The sequence below is a fragment of the Lucilia cuprina genome, chromosome 5 (assembly GCF_022045245.1).
Source record: "Lucilia cuprina isolate Lc7/37 chromosome 5, ASM2204524v1, whole genome shotgun sequence".
Classification (NCBI taxonomy): Eukaryota; Metazoa; Arthropoda; class Insecta; order Diptera; family Calliphoridae; genus Lucilia; species Lucilia cuprina.
The window spans coordinates 49,202,066-49,221,464 of NC_060953.1; the positions used below are offsets into that span (position 1 = coordinate 49,202,066).

General features: G+C 28.7%; 1 protein-coding gene across 2 annotated transcripts in view; it reads left to right on the plus strand.

The window, feature by feature from the left end:
• LOC111679292 (protein kinase 4) overlaps positions 1 to 18,506 on the plus strand; it is a 19,659-nt gene extending 1,153 nt beyond the window's left edge. Inside the window, exons 2-5 of one of the 2 annotated variants that reach the window (XM_046952088.1) lie at positions 256 to 952; positions 1,025 to 1,278; positions 1,341 to 1,449; positions 17,353 to 18,506. In XM_046952088.1, the coding sequence (XP_046808044.1) occupies positions 256 to 952; positions 1,025 to 1,278; positions 1,341 to 1,449; positions 17,353 to 18,497 (2,205 nt within the window). In that variant the 3' untranslated portion in view covers positions 18,498 to 18,506. Of the gene's footprint in view, positions 1 to 255; positions 953 to 1,024; positions 1,279 to 1,340; positions 1,450 to 4,746; positions 5,829 to 17,352 lie in introns of those variants that run through there. The other variant, XM_023440836.2, reaches the window with a different exon arrangement.
• Positions 18,507 to 19,399: the final 893 nt, after the last annotated feature.

Consider the following 19,399-nt stretch of genomic DNA (forward strand, 5'->3'; position numbering starts at 1 on the left):
TATCTGCCTATCTATCTATCTATCTACCTATATATCTATCTATCTATCTATCTATCTATCCATCTAACTTATATTTTATAAGATCTGTTTTTGAAACCGATTTAAACCATTTCTGTTTATCTGATAATAGATATTTTAAAGAAGTTTAAAGTTTAAAGGGTAAACTTTTAATTGTTAATATATTACTAACTTAAAATTCGAAAAATTCAAATATATGTATATTTAAAAAATCTTTGCCCCCCCTTTTTCTTACAGACCCTCTTCACAACAAATCCCTGTCAACATCCAATTGTTATACTAAAAGACGTCCAATATGACGATCTTAAGACAATGGTTGACTTTATGTACTACGGTGAGGTGAATGTGTCGCAAGAACAACTGCCGCACATACTAAAGACGGCAGAAATGCTTAAAATCAAAGGTCTCGCCGAAATGCCCACCGATCCTGCCAATTTAACAAAATCTGACAGTAAATCATCTAATGATGCTACTGAATTGGTGGGCAGTGGTGGTAATAATGGACAGTTAGGCGGTGGTAATAGTGGTGGTGGCAGTAATGCTGGCGGTGGAGGAAATACCAGCAGTGGGGGATTGGGCAGTAGTAGTGGTGGTGGCAGTGTAAGCGATTCAATATGGGGTAGTACTGAGTCACAATTTCAACAGCAACAACAGCAGCAGCAACAACAACAACAGCAGCAACAACAACAGCAACAACATCAACAGCATCATCAACAGTTGCAGCAACATCATCATCAGCAACAACAACAGCAGCAGCAACAGTTACACACACAATTGCAAAATAGTCAAACACAAACCTCACAACAACAGCAACAACAACAGCAGCAACAACAGCAACATCATCAGCAACAATTGAGACGTACACCGTCTCCATTAGGCGCTGGCGCCTCACCAGCCACCAGACGAAAACGTTTAAGAAAATCTTCAAATAATGGTAAGTATTTTCATTTATAAATCTTTAATTAATTACTTTTATTAATGGAAACTTTTTTTTTAATATTTTTAGGATCCGGTGAACGTACCAATTCCGAAGATCATAACACATCTTTAGATGCCGCCACTGCTGGCGGCTTAACTTTATCCCAAATGAGTCAAATGTCATTTGGTGGTGCAGCTACAAATAGTGCTCTCAGTGGTTTAGCTGCACACTCTTTGCACACAGCTAAATTACTTAAAGAAGCCTCTAATAACGATCTTGAAACAAATCCCCAGGATTCTGATAGTCTAGATGATACCCATGGACATGTACATATGCAAATTGTAAGAATTATTTAAATAGCTTTTGATAACGATTGTCTTCAAATTGATATATTTTTATTTAGAAACCCGAAGTTGATATGAGTGGAGTGCCACAATCTATGCCATTGGATATATCCGGCGCCACAACGCCCTCTGAACATGATGCTCCTAATTCACAATCCGCACATTCAGGTAGGTTTTTTTTTCTTTTATTTACGTTTGTCTATAAATGCATTTCAAATCATTCATTCATTCACTTATTAAGTTATAAAAGCATTTTATACGTATTTGTATTTAAAATTTCTCAAAGGAAAATTATCTGATTTAAAGAAATTTTTTTCTATAGAAAATTTCCAAATTTTTTTAAAGAAAAAGATAAACTATTTTCGTTGGAAAAGTGGTATATATTTGGCCAACTTTTTCGAATAGATTAATGTCTTGAAATAGAGAAACATTTTCTATACCAAAGTAACTAGAATATAGCAGCCTTTTTCTGTAGAAAAATATTTTCAAATAGAGAAACTTTTTCTTCATATAGAGCAACTTTTTCTGTTGAAAAGAGAACTGTAATGGAAAATTTTTTTCTAAAGCTGTTAATTGCAAAAGAGCAACTTTTCCTTTAGAACGGCGTCTTGAACTTTTCCTACAGAAAGAGCATTGAAGTAAAGTAAATTTGTGCAAAAGAACAACTTTTTCCTTTACAGAAGAGTCTTGAACTTTACCTATAGAAAGTGCATTGCAATTAAGTAACTTTTTCCATATAAAAATAGTTTAGAATAGAACATTATTTTTTCCTGTAGAAATGTTATTTGCTATAGAACAACTTTTTCTATATAAAGGTGATTTTTTTACTACAAAAAAAGTTTATGGATAAATATCAACGTTTTCTATACAAAAGTTTAAGGACATTTGTCAAAAAATTTTCCTATACATTTTTTGTTCTATAGAGAAACTTGCTCTATAGAAAAGCTTGTAGGAATGTGATTTGCAATAGAGCATCTTTTTCTATATTTGTGGAGTAATTTTTACTACAAAAAAGTGTATAGAAAAGATCAGTGTTTTCTATTAAAAAGTTAAAAAACTTTAGTCAAGCAACTTTTCCTATACAGAAGTGTCTTGAAGTAGAGAAACTTGTTCTATTGAAAAGCTTGTAGGAATGTGATTTGCAATAGAGCAACTTGTTCTATACAAAATTGATTTGTTATAGAGAAATTTTTCGTATGAAAAAGTACATTAAAAGAGAGCAACGTTTTCTGTAACAAAAAGTGGCCTGTAACTTTTTCTATACAGAACTGACTTCAAAAAGAGAAACTTTTTGTATAAAAGAATAACTTACAAGGGATGCAACTTTTCCTATAGAAACTTTGCTTGCAATAAAGCAGTTTTTTCATTAACAAAGTGACTTGCAAGAGAGATACAATTTCTATAGAAAAAATATCATGAAATAGAGAAAGATTTTTATAAAAAATTGTGTCCAATAGAAGGTTTTTGTATATAAATTATCATCGATTTATATATTTACAACGTCTACAAGATTTGCAAAAGAATATTTGCGTTAAACTTGTTCTACTTAACTTGTAGGAATGTGATTTGCAATAGAGCAACAAATTTTATAGAAACTTTAAAGAGAAACTTTTTCTATAGAAAAGTAACTTGCAAGGGATGCAACCTTTCCTATAGGAAAATAAGTGACTAGCAAAAGAGATACAATTTCTATAAAAATATATCATGAAATTGAGAAACATTTCCTATAGGAAATTTAAGGTTTTTGTATATAAATCATCATCCGTCTACAAGATTTAAAAAAGTATATTTGCGAGAAACTTGTTCTAAAGAAAAGATCCAACTTTTTCTACAGAAACTTGATTGTAGGAATGTGATTTGCAATAGAGCAACTTATTTTATAGAACCTTTAAAGAGCAACGTTTTCTATACAAAAGTGGGGTAAAATCAAGCAACTTTTCTTATGCAGAAGTGTTTTTAATTAGAGTAACTTTTTGTATAGAAACTTGGCTTGCAATAGTGCAATTTTTTCATCAAATAAAAGACTTGCAAAAGAGATATATTTTCTATAGAAAAATATCATAAAATAGAGAAACATTTTCTATAAAAAGTTGCGTCCAATAGAACGTTTTTATATATAAATCATCATACATTTCAATTTTAAATTTGTTAACAAATTAACGATTGCGCTGTAATCCTTCAAACGACTTATAACTGTAACACATTAGCAATGTCTACAAGATTTGCAAAAGTATATTTACAACATCTGGAAACATTATAAACAATTATTAGGATTCAAAGTTTTTTAGTTTTGTTAAATTTTGAGTAGAAAAGCAATTTCAACTTTAATCAACAATTAGTATTAGGTTATAGTAAATTATAGCATATTTGCTATATTTGCAAGGTTTGTAAGAGTAGTAAACTATAGTAAAGTATAGAGAAGGATAAACATAGAAAAAATAGTTTTAACTTTAAGCAACAATCAATATTAGGATGTGGTAAATTATAACATATTTGCAAGGTTTGTAAGAGTAGTAAACTATAGTAAAGTATAGCGAAGTATAAAGAACATAACCATAATCATATAAACAACTTTTTTAGTTTTATTTCTTGTTTTTCTCTTTACATTTACAAATTCTAAAAACGCTTAGATTTTAAGCTATAACTCATAACTCTGTAGCTATTAAATGTCTCGCCTGTTTAAAAAGAAAACCAAAAAAAAAAATAATAAAACAAAATGTAAATAAACTTTAATAAGGCAATTTTACATTTAACATTTTTCTTAAGTTTTATTGTATATATTTTTTTGATTTAGTTCATTTTTTTTTAACTTTTGTTTTGTTTTTTTTACTCATAAACTTCTTTATTGTTTTATATGTTTATTGAAAAAAAAAGAAATATGCTAAAACAGCAACAAAACAATATATTTTGTTATTATTTAATATAATTAACTGTTTATTTGTGTATAATTATAAGAAAAATATATGAAATGAATAAAAAAAGAAATGAAATGAAAACCAAGAAAACGTGAACTTGATTCAACCACCAAATTAAACAGAAATGAAAAAAAACTAAACTTGGGAACAGGAGAGAGCTTTTTTATATAGCACAGAGTCTTAGTTATAAAAAAACCAATTAAATAAATCAAAAACAAATACATTAAGTTAAATTTTCTTTAATAATTAAAGTATAATTTTCAAGAAATAATTCTAGTAACAAAATTTTCTAATCTCTCTCTTTCTCAAAAAAAAAAAACAAAAAGAAAAAAATGATAATTAATTTCGCTTTACTTTTTTCAATATTTATTTTAATTAATTAAAAGTAGTTTGCAAATTATACTATTATAGTCTTAAAATTAAAAAAAAAAAAAATTGAAAAACTTTAAAATTTAATTGAAAAGAAATGGCTCTCTTTGTTTTTTGTTGATGATGAAATGAAAACTCTCTCACCAACTCTCTTCTCTCTCTCTCTCTCTCCCCTTCCCAGGTTTACAATGGACGGTTGTTGAACCAAATTATTCACGCTTTTCGCTGTCATCCTGTCCCACCAATTTAATTGGCAATAACAACAATCAAAATCAATCAAATAACAACAATAACAACAGCTCGAGTAGTGATCAACAGCAGCAACAACAGCAGCAGCAGCAACATCAACGTCAACAGCAAGAAGCTGTTGCTAGTCAACAGCAGCAACAACAACAGCAGCAGCAGCAACAACATTTGCAACAGCTACAACAATATCAACATCACCAAAACTCTGCATATTCGCCACAAATCATAACGGTCAGTGGTTATACCAATGCAGCAGCGGCTGCTGTTGCGGCGGCTCAAAATCTATCACCGCCCTCACCCAGTGACGGCAATATGGTGCAATCAGTATACAGTCAAGGACCCACGCCCACCCAATCACCAGTGGGCAATGCCTCTGGTTCGGTGGGCGGCAATAATATGACCTCCATCAATTCCGCCAACAATGCCAATATAAAACGTAAGCGTTCGGTTAATCCACAAGGTGATGAAAATTTTATACGGGCCCTGGAGGCAGTGCGTTCGGGAGGTATAGGTTTCTGTAAAGCAGCTCGTCTATATGGCGTCAATAACCGTACTTTATGGCTGGAGTACAAGAAGCGCGGTTATCCTGTCTCCAGGCCCAGTATAAAATCACGTGTGGTCAAGCAAGAACCGAATCTCTCACCCTCCCCCACACCACCTGCCAATGCCACAGACGATACCAATGAGAACTATGATCATATGGCGGCAGCAGTGGCTGCTGCACAAACGGCCGCCCTAAATATGCAAATACCACCGACTTCCGAAACACCAACACCCTCACTGATGTGTACACCCCATCATGCTGGCACAGCCGCTGGTGCTACCACACATCCCACCATGGGTGTAATGAGTTTCTTGGATACCCGCCATCTGGACTTCCCCGCAAGTCTGCATTCAATGTCACGTCAACGTTACATTGATGCCAGCGCTGGCGGTGGTGGTGCTGGAGCGGGTACCATTAATGTTAATCCGGCAACGGCAATGAATTTACAGAGTATTAATTTTAACTCAATATAGAATTCAATGTCTACATCTTCGGCACATTCTGCGACGGTGGTGGCTACAGAAACGGTACCAACAACAATAATACCCATGCATTTGCATCAACATCACCATCAATCCCAACATCCCCACTCACATACGAGTAGTCATAGTCATGAGCCACAACAGCAAGAACAACAACATCAATCTCATCATCAAAATATTCAACAACATTCACAGCCAACATTAATACAACCATCACCAAATCAATCATCTCAAGCTAACACATCATCATCATCATCAATTGTTACGACGAGCAGTGCAGCAGCTGCTGCCTCGGCCCTGCTCCAGCAAACAACTCTATCGTGTGATACTCAAACGCCAAATGCCGCAACCAATCATCATCATAGTCTTGTTGCTGCACCCCAACCTCAGGCTACTACAATATATGTACAAAATTATGCCACAGCAACACCGATTATAGTACATCCAACGGATAATACCACCACTACATATATGGCCAAATTGACAGCTTTACCACCGTCGTAGATTTTCTATGAAAATTAATTGTTTCAATTAATAATCTAAACATTTTAACTTATATTATGTAAAAGTTTTTTAAAGTTTTTAGATGAGAGAAATCGTCGTATATCTTCTTGTATAATATTTGAATTTGGAAGTTCTTTAGAGGCGTTTTTTTATATTAATAGGAGCTATAGTTTATTTGATTTTATTAATATTTTTTTGTTTTTGGTAAAAGATTGTGTTAAAATTTAAAGGGAATTGTTTTAGGAAACAACTTTTTAATGTATTCTTTAGACTACTTTGTAGAGAGTATGCTAAAAGACTGCTTTGTAGAGTATGCTATAGACTATTCTGGAGACTATTGTATAGACTACTTTGTAGGCTATTTTACAGACTACTTCGTAAACTATTCTAAAGACTACATTATAGTCTGATCTATAGACTACTTTGTAGGGTATTCTATAGACTATTTAGTATGCTATTCTATAGGCTACTATGTAGTATACTACTATCTATAAGACTACTTTGTAGGACATTCTATAGACTACTTTGGTCTGTTTTGTAGAGTATGCTATAGACCATTCTAGATACTTCTTTGTAGGCTATTTTACAGACTACTTCGTAGAGAATTCTAAAGACTATATTGTAGTCTGCACTATAGACTACTTTGTAGGGTATTCTATAGACTACTTAGTATGCTATTCTATAGGCAACTTTGTAGTATATCTTTTAGACTACTTTGTATGACATTCTATAGACTACTTGGGGGCTTTACTGTAGACTACTTGGGGACTTTTCTATAAATTAATCTGTAGGTAATTCCATAGACTACTTTAAAGGCTATTCCTTAGGCAACTTTGCAGTCTGTTTTAGAAACCGATTTGTAGGATATTCTACAGACAACTTTGTAGACTATTCCATAGGCTACTTTATAGTATATCTTTTGGACTACTTTGTATGACATTCTATAGACTACTTCGTAGACTATTCTATAGACTACTTCGTAGACTATTCTATAGACTACTTGGTGGCTTCACTGTAGACTGCTTGGGGACTATTCGATAAACAACTTTGTAGGCAATTCTATAGACTACTTTGTAGTCTGCTCTATGAACTACTTTATAGGCTATTCCTTAGACTATTGTGTAGTCTGTTTTAGAAACAGTTTTGTAGGATATTCTGCAGGCAACTTTGTAGGCTATTCAATAGACCATAGTATATCATTTGGACTACTTTATAGACTTGGGACTATTCTATAGACTCTTTGTAGTCTGTTCTAAAGGCTACTTTGTAGACTATTCTATAGACCACTTAAAAGAATATCTTTTGGACTACTTTGAGGACTATTCTATAGACTACTTTGTAGTCTGTTCTAAAGGCTACTTTGTAGACTATTCTATAGACTACTTTATAGTATATCTTTTGGACTACTTTGTAGACTACTTGGATCTATTCTATAGACTATTTTGAGGACTATTTCATATCTTCGGACAACTTTGTAGACCACCTGGGTCTATTCTATAGACTCCTTTGTAGTCCGATCTAAAGGCTACTTTGTAGACTATTCTATAGACTATTTTATAGTATATAAAATAGTCTTTAGACTATTTTGTAGACTACTTGGGACTATTCTATAAACTACTTTGAGGATTATTCTGTAGACTCTCTTCAGTCTGTTCTAAAGGCTACTTTGTAGACTATTCTATAGACTACTTTAGAGCATATCTTTTGGACTACTTTGTAGACTACTTGAATCTATTCTATAGACTACTTTGAGGACTATTTCATAGACTCTCTTCAGTCTGTTCTAAAGGCTACTTTGTAGACTATTCTATAGACTACTTGGATCTATTCCATAAACTACTTTGAAGACTATTCAATAGACTCTCTTCAGTCTGTTCTAAAGGCTACTTTGTAGATTATTCTATAGACTACTTTGTAGTCTGTTCTATGGACTACATTGAGGACTATTCTATAGACTACTTTGTAGCCTTTTCTATAGACTACTTCATAGTTTGTTCTACAGAGTACAACTTCCAAAATTACTCCTATTAAAACAAAACGTTTTCTATTTGTTTCTTCTAAAATTTCTCTTCTTAAATACAGGGACATTTTTTTAATTGAAACTTAATACAATATTTTTTTTATTAGAAATAAAAACCAAAACTAAGCATTTGTTGCAAATATAAAGTACACAAAAATAATTATTAAATACTTCGAAAAATAAGTTTTAAAATTAAAACCACTTAAAAAAAAAACAAGAAATAATAATAGAAAACCTCCCCCCCCCTTCATTTAAACAAAAACCCTTGTATAAAACTAAAACCAAACTACATACTTATTTTATAAAATGTCATCATAGTATCCTGGATAATTAAACTGGGATTTTGTGTTTTAATTTCTTGCTTATATTATTGCTAAACAAAAACATAAGAAACTATATTTGATTTCAAAAATTTTTTAATTTATATACTTTTTTATACATATGTAACTCTTTTTATTTTTTTTGTCATAATATTTTATTATAATTATTTTATAATTTTAATAATTGTGTATACTAATCTAGTTTAAAAAAAAGAGAGGAAAAAAACGCAACATATTTTTTTATTTTTATAATTTAAAGGCCATTTAAAAAAAAAAAACGTTTATATTTACAAACATACACATAAATATATTTTTCTAAGCTAAACACAGCTTTTTATTAAGCTTTGTTTTTTTACAATTTGTAATTTTGAAACACGTCATCAATTAGTTTTTTTTATAGATTTTTATCTTTATGATTTTAAAATTTTTAGTTTTAAACTATACATACGATACACACACATATTATTATTATTATTTTTTTCTGTCGTTTATAAGGAATATTAAGAATTGTAAATTATAAGTGAAAAATTTAAATAAAAACATGTTTAAATAATATATTTTTCTTATGGTTTTATAATCATTTTGTTAAAACAAAATTTCAATTTGATTTTTATATTATCATCCTATTCTATGCAAAAATTCTGTATTACGATTCAAAAGAAAAAGTTTTCGAAACACAATGTATTTAACATACAAATCAGAAATGTTTTTCTTTCGAATCGAATTACAGACAAAACTCCCCTGTTCTAAAAATTATAAAATTTGTATAACCTTAAGCTTTCTGTGAAGTTTGTAATTTTTACAATATAATTTTTCGATTCTAAACAGCGGAACCAATTATGTTATGACCATTTAAGTGTTTTCTTAAGATTCCAAATAACTTTGAAATCCAAATTTTTTATAATCCTATATTTAGTTGATGATATGTAAGATCCGAAACTAACGAATATATCAATCACTTCTTATTGGTTCTCAGTTGATTTGAAGAAAATATCTGAATGATTAACAAAGATTTTTGGGTTTTAAAACAAATTTAATTTAAACTTTTCAAAATAATTCTGATCAATGATAAAGTTTTCTATAGAAAACTGATCAATGATGATGTTTTCTATAGAAAACTGATCAATGATGATGTTTTTTATAGAAAACTGATCAATGATGATGTTTTCTATAGAAAACTGATCAATGATGAAGTTTTCTATAGAAAACTGATCAATGATGATGTTTTCTATAGAAAACTGATCAATGATGATGTTTTCTATAAAAAAATGATCAATGATAAAGTTTTCTATAGAAAACTGATCAATGATGATGTTTTCTATAGAAAACTGATCAATGATGATGTTTTTTATAGAAAACTGATCAATGATGATGTTTTCTATAGAAAACTGATCAATGATGAAGTTTTCTATAGAAAAATGATCAACGATGATGTTTTCTATAAGAAATTGATCAACGATAATGTTTTCTATAGAAAACTGATCAATGATGAAGTTTTCTATAGAAAACTGATCAATGATGATGTTTTCTATAGAAAACTGATCAATGATGATGTTTTCTATAAAAAACTGATCAATGATAAAGTTTTCTATAGAAAACTGATCAATGATGATGTTTTCTATAGAAAACTGATCAATGATGATGTTTTTTATAGAAAACTGATCTATGATGATGTTTTCTATAAAAAACTGATCAATGATGATGTTTTCTATAGAAAACTGATCAATGATGATGTTTTCTATAGAAAACTGATCAATGATGAAGTTTTCTATAGAAAAACTGATCAATGATGAAGTTTTCTATAGAAAACTGATCAATGTTAAAATTGTCTATATAAAACTGAACAATGTTGAAGTTTTCTAAAGAAAACTGATCAATGATGAAGTTTTCTATAGGAAACTGATCAACGATGATATTTTCTATATCAATATGATGATATTTTCTATAGAAAATTGATCGATGGTAAAGTTTTATGGTGTCAAATGATCACTGATGAAGTAGTAAATATAAAACTGATTGATAATACATTTCTCTATTAAAAATGATCAATCTTAAAGTTTCCTATAGAAAGTTGATCGAATAATGAAGTTGTTTATGAAGTATGGTCAAATAATAGAGGTTTTTTTATAGAAGACCGATGGATGACAAAGTATTCTATAGAAAAGCGATAATTTATAAAGTTTTCTATAAAAAAAATGATGAAGTTTTCATTAGGGAATTGATCGACACTGACTCTTTTAATAGTAAACTGATCGGTTATCAGTAGTAATCAATATTAAAGTTTTCTATATGAAACTGATCAATAGTAAAGTTTTCTATAGAAAACAGTTGATAATAAAGTTTTATATAGAAAACTGATCGACAATAAAGTTTTCTATAGAAAATTGATTAATAAAGTTTTTATAAAAATGAAACCTTTGGTTTCTAAAAATTTTATAAAATACTACAGAAGCTGGAAAATTATGAAAAACTAAACAATTTTAAGATCATCAGTTAATTTTTTTAAAAAGGTCCAATTTTTGATGGTCAATAGCTATCTCTAAACAAAAATCTAAGTTTGTTATACAAACTTTGTATTAAAATTTTAAATATAATTCAAAAAGAACTCGATCTATGATCGTTTAAATTTCTAACTAAATGTTGACATTTACAAAACTGCAGCTCGATCAGTGATCACTCATTTTGTAGTGATCTTATACGAATGTGTTTAATCAAAACTAATTTATTTAATTTTTCCAAAAAATCGTTTTTGTTTTCTATTTTTAAAAAAGACTTTTAATGGATATTTCAAGTGACTATTAAAACAACTTAATAAGTGGAGGGACAGAACTTCGATTTCGTTTTATGTTCTACAATATTTATATACCTACGATCTAAAAAGATGGGGAAATGACACACATACAAGTGCAATATCATTTAAAACGTTCTTCATCTGGTCTGGACTGTCGCAGATCCACAAAAGTATGTATATATAATCTGGATCCTTTTTAGATTCTAGCAAACTTTTCTTAAGACTTAATTATAATCCGACATCTAGTAAATGACGTTCTCGAGATATAGTGTACCAAAGTCAGAAAAAATATCTCGTTTTGGTCCATGTTAAGGCCGTTTATATATTTTTTATAAATAATCTTCCTTTTTTTCGAGAAAAAGAGGGTAAAAGACACATATACAAGTGCGGCATTATTTAAAACGTTCTCCATCCGGTCAGCACTATTGTAAATCCACAAAAGTTTTCTTAAGGCTAAAGCTTAATCCATCATCTATTACATAAGGTTCTCGAGATATCGTGTACTAAAGTTTGAAAAAAATATCCCGTTTTGACCCATGTTAAGGCTATTTATATATTTTTATATAATCTTCCTTTTTTTCGAAATGTTTCTGATTTGTATGTTACTTTAACGACAATAACTGTCTGCTATAAAATTCGACCTAAACAAGTTTTGTTGGAACACAAATCTGTCAAATTTCAAGGCGGTCCAAACCCATAGACTTATAAGGTATAATTGAGATTATTTTAACGCTTACATCTGACTGAAAAGTTCCTATATAGTGATGAAATTGACATTAGGGTTTTATAAATCGACTTTCGACCTTTTTTCGAAAAAAGTCGAAGTCGACTATTTTATTGCAAAAAAGTCGATAACTATACTATCGTCTATGAAAAAAGTCGAAATGTCGACTTTGTTAATAAAAGTCGAAGTCTGAAAGTCGAAAAGTAAAAAAAAGTGAAAATAGTCAAAAAAAAGTCGAAAAGTCGGAAAGTTGAAAACTCGAAAATTGTAGAAAAAAGTTGAAAATTTTAAAAAAGTGGAAAAAAGTCAAAAGCTCTAAAATAGTCGAATAAACTCAAAAGAAGTTGAATATAGTAAAAAAGTCGAAAAAATCGAAAAGTCGACTATTTATAAAATACTTATAGTCGAAAAATCTAAAAGTCGACTTTTATTAAATGAAAAATATCGAAAAATCTACTTTTTATAAAATGTCGAAAACATTTAACTAAACGAAAAAAGTCGAAAAGTAGACTTTTCGTTTCAACTATAGAACCCTATTTGACATCAACTAGTTTAATAGGAACCTAAATATATCTACTAAATTATATAAGAAAATCGGTTCATAATTGTTTTTTACAATCAGACCCATCCATACGCCACCCAACGCCCCCCTTTACAAATAATCAGTTTATTTTAAATAACAAAATCAAGTATGTTCGTATTTGAATATAGTTTTATATTAAATCTATGTTTTGAAATATTAATCATTGATTTCTAGCATGGTTCAAACCCCGTATTTATGACCCCTTTGTTGTCATTTTATTGTTATCACAAATGGGGATATTTCCAAATTAACCATTTGTATTTCGTTTTGTGTGTTTAATTAAAGAACATTTTCTTAGTTCAAAAAGAGAAAAAAAAACTCGATCGATGAACTCTTATATTTTATGATCTAAAAAAGCAGATCGATCAATCGATCACTCATTAAATTTCCAAAACATTTTCATTCAAAAGAAAACAGAAGCTTGATCGATTACTATTTTATTATATTTCAAATATAAAACCAATTTAAGATCTAAAGGATAACGATCTTAAAAAGAAACTCGATCGTTACTCAATCACATTTTAAAGCAAAAAAGTGAGTTTAATTAATGAACATTTTCTTAGTTCAAAAAAGAGGAAAAAAAGCTCGATCGGTGGTCTCTTATATTTTATGATCTTAAAAAGCAGATCGATCAATCGATCACACATTAAATTTCCAAAACATTTTCATTCAAAAGAAAGCAGAAGCTCAACGATTATTTTATTTCAAATATAAAACCAATTTAAGATCTAAAGGATAACGATCGTTACTCAATCATATTTTAAAGCAAAAAAAAGTGAGTTTTATTATAGAAGATTTTCTTAGTTCGAAAGAGGAAAAAAATCTCGATCGGTGATCTTTTATATTTTCTATTTTGTATTTCGTTTTGTATCAAAATTTGATTCTGATGGTTAACTGTATGCGTATCGTAGAAGAATGAATAATTCAACTGTATGTAAACGATCGGATCGAAACGATTCCAATAAGATTTCTTATTATTTATAGTTTAGATTCATTTAAAAATAGAATAATTACGTTAAATTTTACTTGATCACGAATATACTTTTTCTATAGTTACGTTTTGAATGAAATTTAAAAGAATTGAATTCAAAATGTTAGAAATGTTAAGAAATTAATCTTGTAAATTGTTTAACAATCAATGATCTCGATAGATAAGTGTCATGAGAATTGATTTTGAAAATTTTAAGTTTAAATATTTTAAAAATTCCGAAAAAATTCAAAGTTTTTAAATGATTTTTTTTTGAAATTTTAATTCGGGACATCTGTTATTATTTCTTGTTTTTTTTTAAGCCTAACAAATACCACAACTCGTTTAGGTAAACGCAATAAATAAAACAATGTTAAAATATTTAAACAAATCTGTGTTAAAAGAAAATATAACTTACGTCATATTCATTACAAACAAAAAACAAAATAAATTATTAAAAAAAAACTCAAATTTCCAAAAAATATTTGAGAATAAAAAGATAAAATATTAAAAAAAAATAATAAAAATAACCAAAAAAAAACTTTTATACATGTTTTATTATTGTAATTATAACGATTTTACAATTTTTACGTATAAAATAATTTTTTTATTTATATATTAAAATATAAACAAAAAAAAAACACACACAATAAATTTATAAAATAAGCAAAAAAAAGCGATATTTTCTATGATAAATCATATCATATATCGTTAAATAAACTATTATACATACTTTTTCTTATAGTATATATATACAGATATATAATGTAAAGTACATTTAACTATATTTAACTTTAAAAACATATAAAAAAATCCAGTAAAGTATCATAATACCATAAAACTAAATGTTAATTAATAAGAGTAGCTTGTGATGTTATAATTTTGATTGGAAAACAAAAAAAAATTGAAAAGAAAATAAATCCGTTAAAAAAAACCAAGAAATATTATAAAGTAGATGTTTTAAACTCGCAGAAAAAAACAAATATTGAAAAAAAAATTAATCAAAGCCATAATTACTAAAGACAAAAATAAAAACCCAACAAATTGTTATAAATTATATTGCAACAAAAAAATAAGAAACTTTATACATTGATCTACAGTTTAAACAAAAAACACAAAATAAAAAAAAAAATAAAACATTTATTTCCATAGTAATCAACATGTTTCCTAATTTAAATACAACTGGTAAAAACTAAAGACATATACACAGACATATAAATATATATCTATATATATAATAAAACAAAAAATACCAATTTTTTTAAAATAAGTTTAAAAAACACTGTAGTCTTTAATTTTCAATGTGGTATAATTATTAATAATAATAAAACAAAAATATAACGATTTAAACGAAAAGCTAATTAATTAAAAACAAAACTAGCATTTTTTGTATTTGTAAACATTAAACATCATTAGAATATTTCATTAGAAGCAATTGACATTGACAGTTAAAAATGGTTTTGAAAATTTTCTATTTAAATTGTTTTTATAATAGAAACTCTGCTTAAGATCATCGATATATTTTTTTACATAAACCCCAAAAACAAATTTCATAAACATTTTCTTTCAAAAGAAAACAAAAACTTGATCGATTATTTTATTATATTTCAAATATAAAATCAATTTAAGATCTAAAGGCTAGAGATCCTCAAAAGAAGCTCGATCGTTACTCAATCATATTTTAAAGCAAAAGAAAGTAAGTTTAATTAAAGAACATTTTCTTAGTTCCAAAAAGGAAAAAAGCTCGATCGGTGATCTCTTATATTAAAGATCTTAAAAAGCAGATCGATCAATGATCACTCTGTAAATTTCCAAAAGATTTTTTTTTTCAAATATAAAAACAATTTAATATCTAAAGGATAACGATATTAAAAAAGAAAGATCGATCGTTACTCAATCATATTTTAAAGCAAACAAGTGAGTTTAATTAGAAAACATTTTCTTAGTTCAAAAGAGGAAAAAAAGCTCGATCAATGATCACTCATTAAATTTCCAAAAACATTTTCGTTCAAAAAAAAAAAACAAAAGTTTGATCGATTATATTTCAAATATAAAACCAATTTAAGATCTAATGGATAACGATCTTAACGATCATATTTTAAAGCAAAAAAAGTGAATTTAATTAAAGAACATTTTCTTAGTTCAAAAAAGAGGAAAAAAAGCTCGATCTATAAACTCTTATATTTTATGATCTTACAAAGCTGAACGATCATTGATCACTCATTAAATTTCCAAAAACATTTTCGTTCAAAAGAAAACAGAAGTTTGATCGATTATTTTATTATATTTCAAATACAAAACCAATTTAAGATCTAAAGGATAGCGATCTTGAAAAAAAAAACTCGATCGTTACTCAATCATATTTTAAAGCAAAAAAATGAGTTTAATTAAAGTTCAAAATACAACAAAACTCAATCGATGATCTCTTATATTTTATGATCTTAAAAAGCAGATCGATCAATGATCACTCATTAAATTTCCAAAAATATTTTCGTTCAAAAGGAAACCGAAGCATGATATTTCAAATATAAAACCAATTGAAGATCTAAAGGATATCGATCTTAAAAAAAAGAGCGATCGTTACTCAGTCATAATTTAAAGCAAAAAACTAAGTTTAATTAAAGAACATTTTCTTAGTTCAAAAGAGGAAAAAAAGCTCAATCGGCAATCTCTTATATATTATGATCTTAAGTAAAAAAAAGTTTTAAAAGAAAAAAAATCGATGGATAAACTCTTTAATATAACAAATCTAAACCCGATAAAAGATCTAAAGACAGCCGATCAAAGCCGAAGCCGAGTTCAAGAAAGGAAAAAAAGCTCGAGCGATAATCTCATATATTTCATGATCTATAAAATAAAGATCTTAATTTTCTAACCAAATATCTGTAGTTTTTTCACAAAGAAACTCAAATTTTAAGAAAATTTTTAACTTTAAAAAAATTTTGTTATATTTAAAATCTTAAACAGATTTAAGATCAAATGAATATCATTCTTAAAAGAAACTCGATCGATGATCTTTCATATTTCTAAAGAAAAATGTTTATTTTTAACAAAAATCTCAAATTTCACGAACATTTATTTCTTGGAGAAAAAAAGATACACAAAAAGCCGAGACAAATGTTTCATCTTTCAAAAGAAAATTAAGCTCTCTAATAGATCGATGTAAATGATATCGATAAGTGATCGTTTTTTTTTATTTTATTAAAATCTAACTCATTAACAATAAAAAATAAAAAAAGTATATGGTTTTATAAAAAAACTTAAAGTTCATTAAGAAATTTCTTAAATAAAAAATTTTAAATGATTGGATCGCTCAGATTCGCTTTTTTATATAAAAAAGCATTTCATCGGCGATCACTATATGAAAGGCTGTAAAAAGGCCTAAATACGAATTTAACCTAGAAAAAAAATTTAACTGTTATCAAAACAACTTCTGGCTATAAATATACAAATATTCCTTTAAAAAGTACAAAACTCACTTGCGCGTTTAAAGTTTTTCATATGGAAATCACTATTCGCCAACAAGCATTTAATTCATTTAATGGAGATTCATATTATGACCAAAATAAAAATGTTAATAAATTTATTTCTTTTTTTCCAAAACAGAAGATACAAAAGCCTCTCTCGGCCTAAGTTTGGCACAATCCCCTCAACAGCAGCAGCACCAACAACAACTGGAATCCCATCAACCGCCACAACCAGCACAAATGGGAACGAAACGCAATCGTGTACTTACAAGACAACCACGTGTTAAACGTGACAGCGATAGTCTATCCAATAATCAAATATCACCAGAACCCACAACGGGTAGCTTAGATTTTGAACCATTCGGTGCATCACAAACGCTTTATTCATCGGCCGTCCATGGTTTGCATCATATGCCAACGCATCATCATCATCACCATCACGGTCATGGTCATGGTCATCATCATTTGTTAACCGTACCACCGCGCATTGAACGTCATTCTTCGGAACCGGCACCAAGTCTATCACCAAATTCACCCCACCTTCTTAGTGTACCTCAGACGACACCATTTTTGGTTAAACAACATTCAGATCCACTATTACCTAGTCAACATTCAGCTCATCTGGCAAGCGGCAGTGGTGGTAGTGGTAATCTTACCAATCCTTTTGCTCCTTTACATCGACAATATTCACATCCTTTGACGGGAGCAGCAGGTACTTATTTGGCCTCCAGTGCACCGTTACAACATTCACATCACATATCACTACCAGAATCTATATATGAGACGGCATCACCACCACCAGCCGGCTCTTCGCAATATATAGTCCCACAAACAAACACACAACCGCAGCAGGCTTCCTCTTCATCATCCAACAATAATAATGCAACAAGTACTTCTTCCGCAAGTCCTACAAAATCGATAAGCTTGCCGCAGTTTACCACAACTTATATGGGAAATGAAAGATCTAATTCGTCGAATGTGGCTTGTTCACCGCCCATACCTAGAGTTCCTACCGTACAATTGGCCGAACGCAGTGCTTCAGAAGATAATGCATCATCTGCAACCGCTCAGACGTCTGCTTCGTCATCGTCAACATCATCATCTACAGTTAATACAAACAAATTTCGAAACTCAAAGTCAGCATCGGCTGTTATGTTAACGGAACGGGCTGGTGGTACATCATCAAGTGGTGGACAGTCGGGCTCATTCGAACATTTGCCAACATTGCGTGTTAGAAACGAGGAATTACAGAGATCAGTATCATCTCCACAGGTGAGTGGTTAATCGAATCAAATAAAGATAGATAGAGATAGATAGATAGATAGATAGATAGATATATAGATAGATAGATAGATAGATAGATAGATAGATAGATAGATAGATAGATAGATAGATAGATAGATAGATAGATAGATAAATAGATAGATAGTTAAATAGATAGATATATAGATAGATAGATAGATAGATAGATAGATAGATAGATAGATAGATAGATAGATAGATAGATAGATAGATAGTTAAATAGATAGATAAATAGATAGATAGTTAAATAGATAGATAGATAGATAGATAGATAGATAGATAGATAGATAGATAGATAGATAGATAGATGGATATCAATCATTATCATTTCTCCATAAAATTCTTAAACTAAATACATATATTTCCAGTTTTTTATTTCTGCTTAATACATTTTTTTTATTAAAATTAAAATAATTAATGTTTGGTGCCATAATGAGTTTGGTTTCTTTTTTTTCGTTTATTAAATAATTTAATTGTTTTGTTTTAATAATATTCAAAAAGTATTCATTTAGACAGAGTTAAAAATTATCTATTTAAATAAATAATTAACATTTTTTTCTATAATGAATTATTGGGTTTTTTGTTTGTCTATTTTAAAACTAAATTTTGTAAATAAATTTAAGAAATTATAAAAAAAAATATTTATTTAACACTGTGCTGAAATAAATATGGATAGTCAAGTAAAAATTATTAATTAAGAAACAAAACTTTGATACAATTAAAGCAGCATTATCCTTTAAAAGATCTCTATAAAATTTCATTAAATTTCTTTGAAAAAAATAACAAATATTTTAAAATTGCTTCTTGGACCCTTTAATTGAATAAGTTTTGCTTTAAAAAAAATATGTATTTAAAACAATAAAATATATAGGACTTTTTGCCTT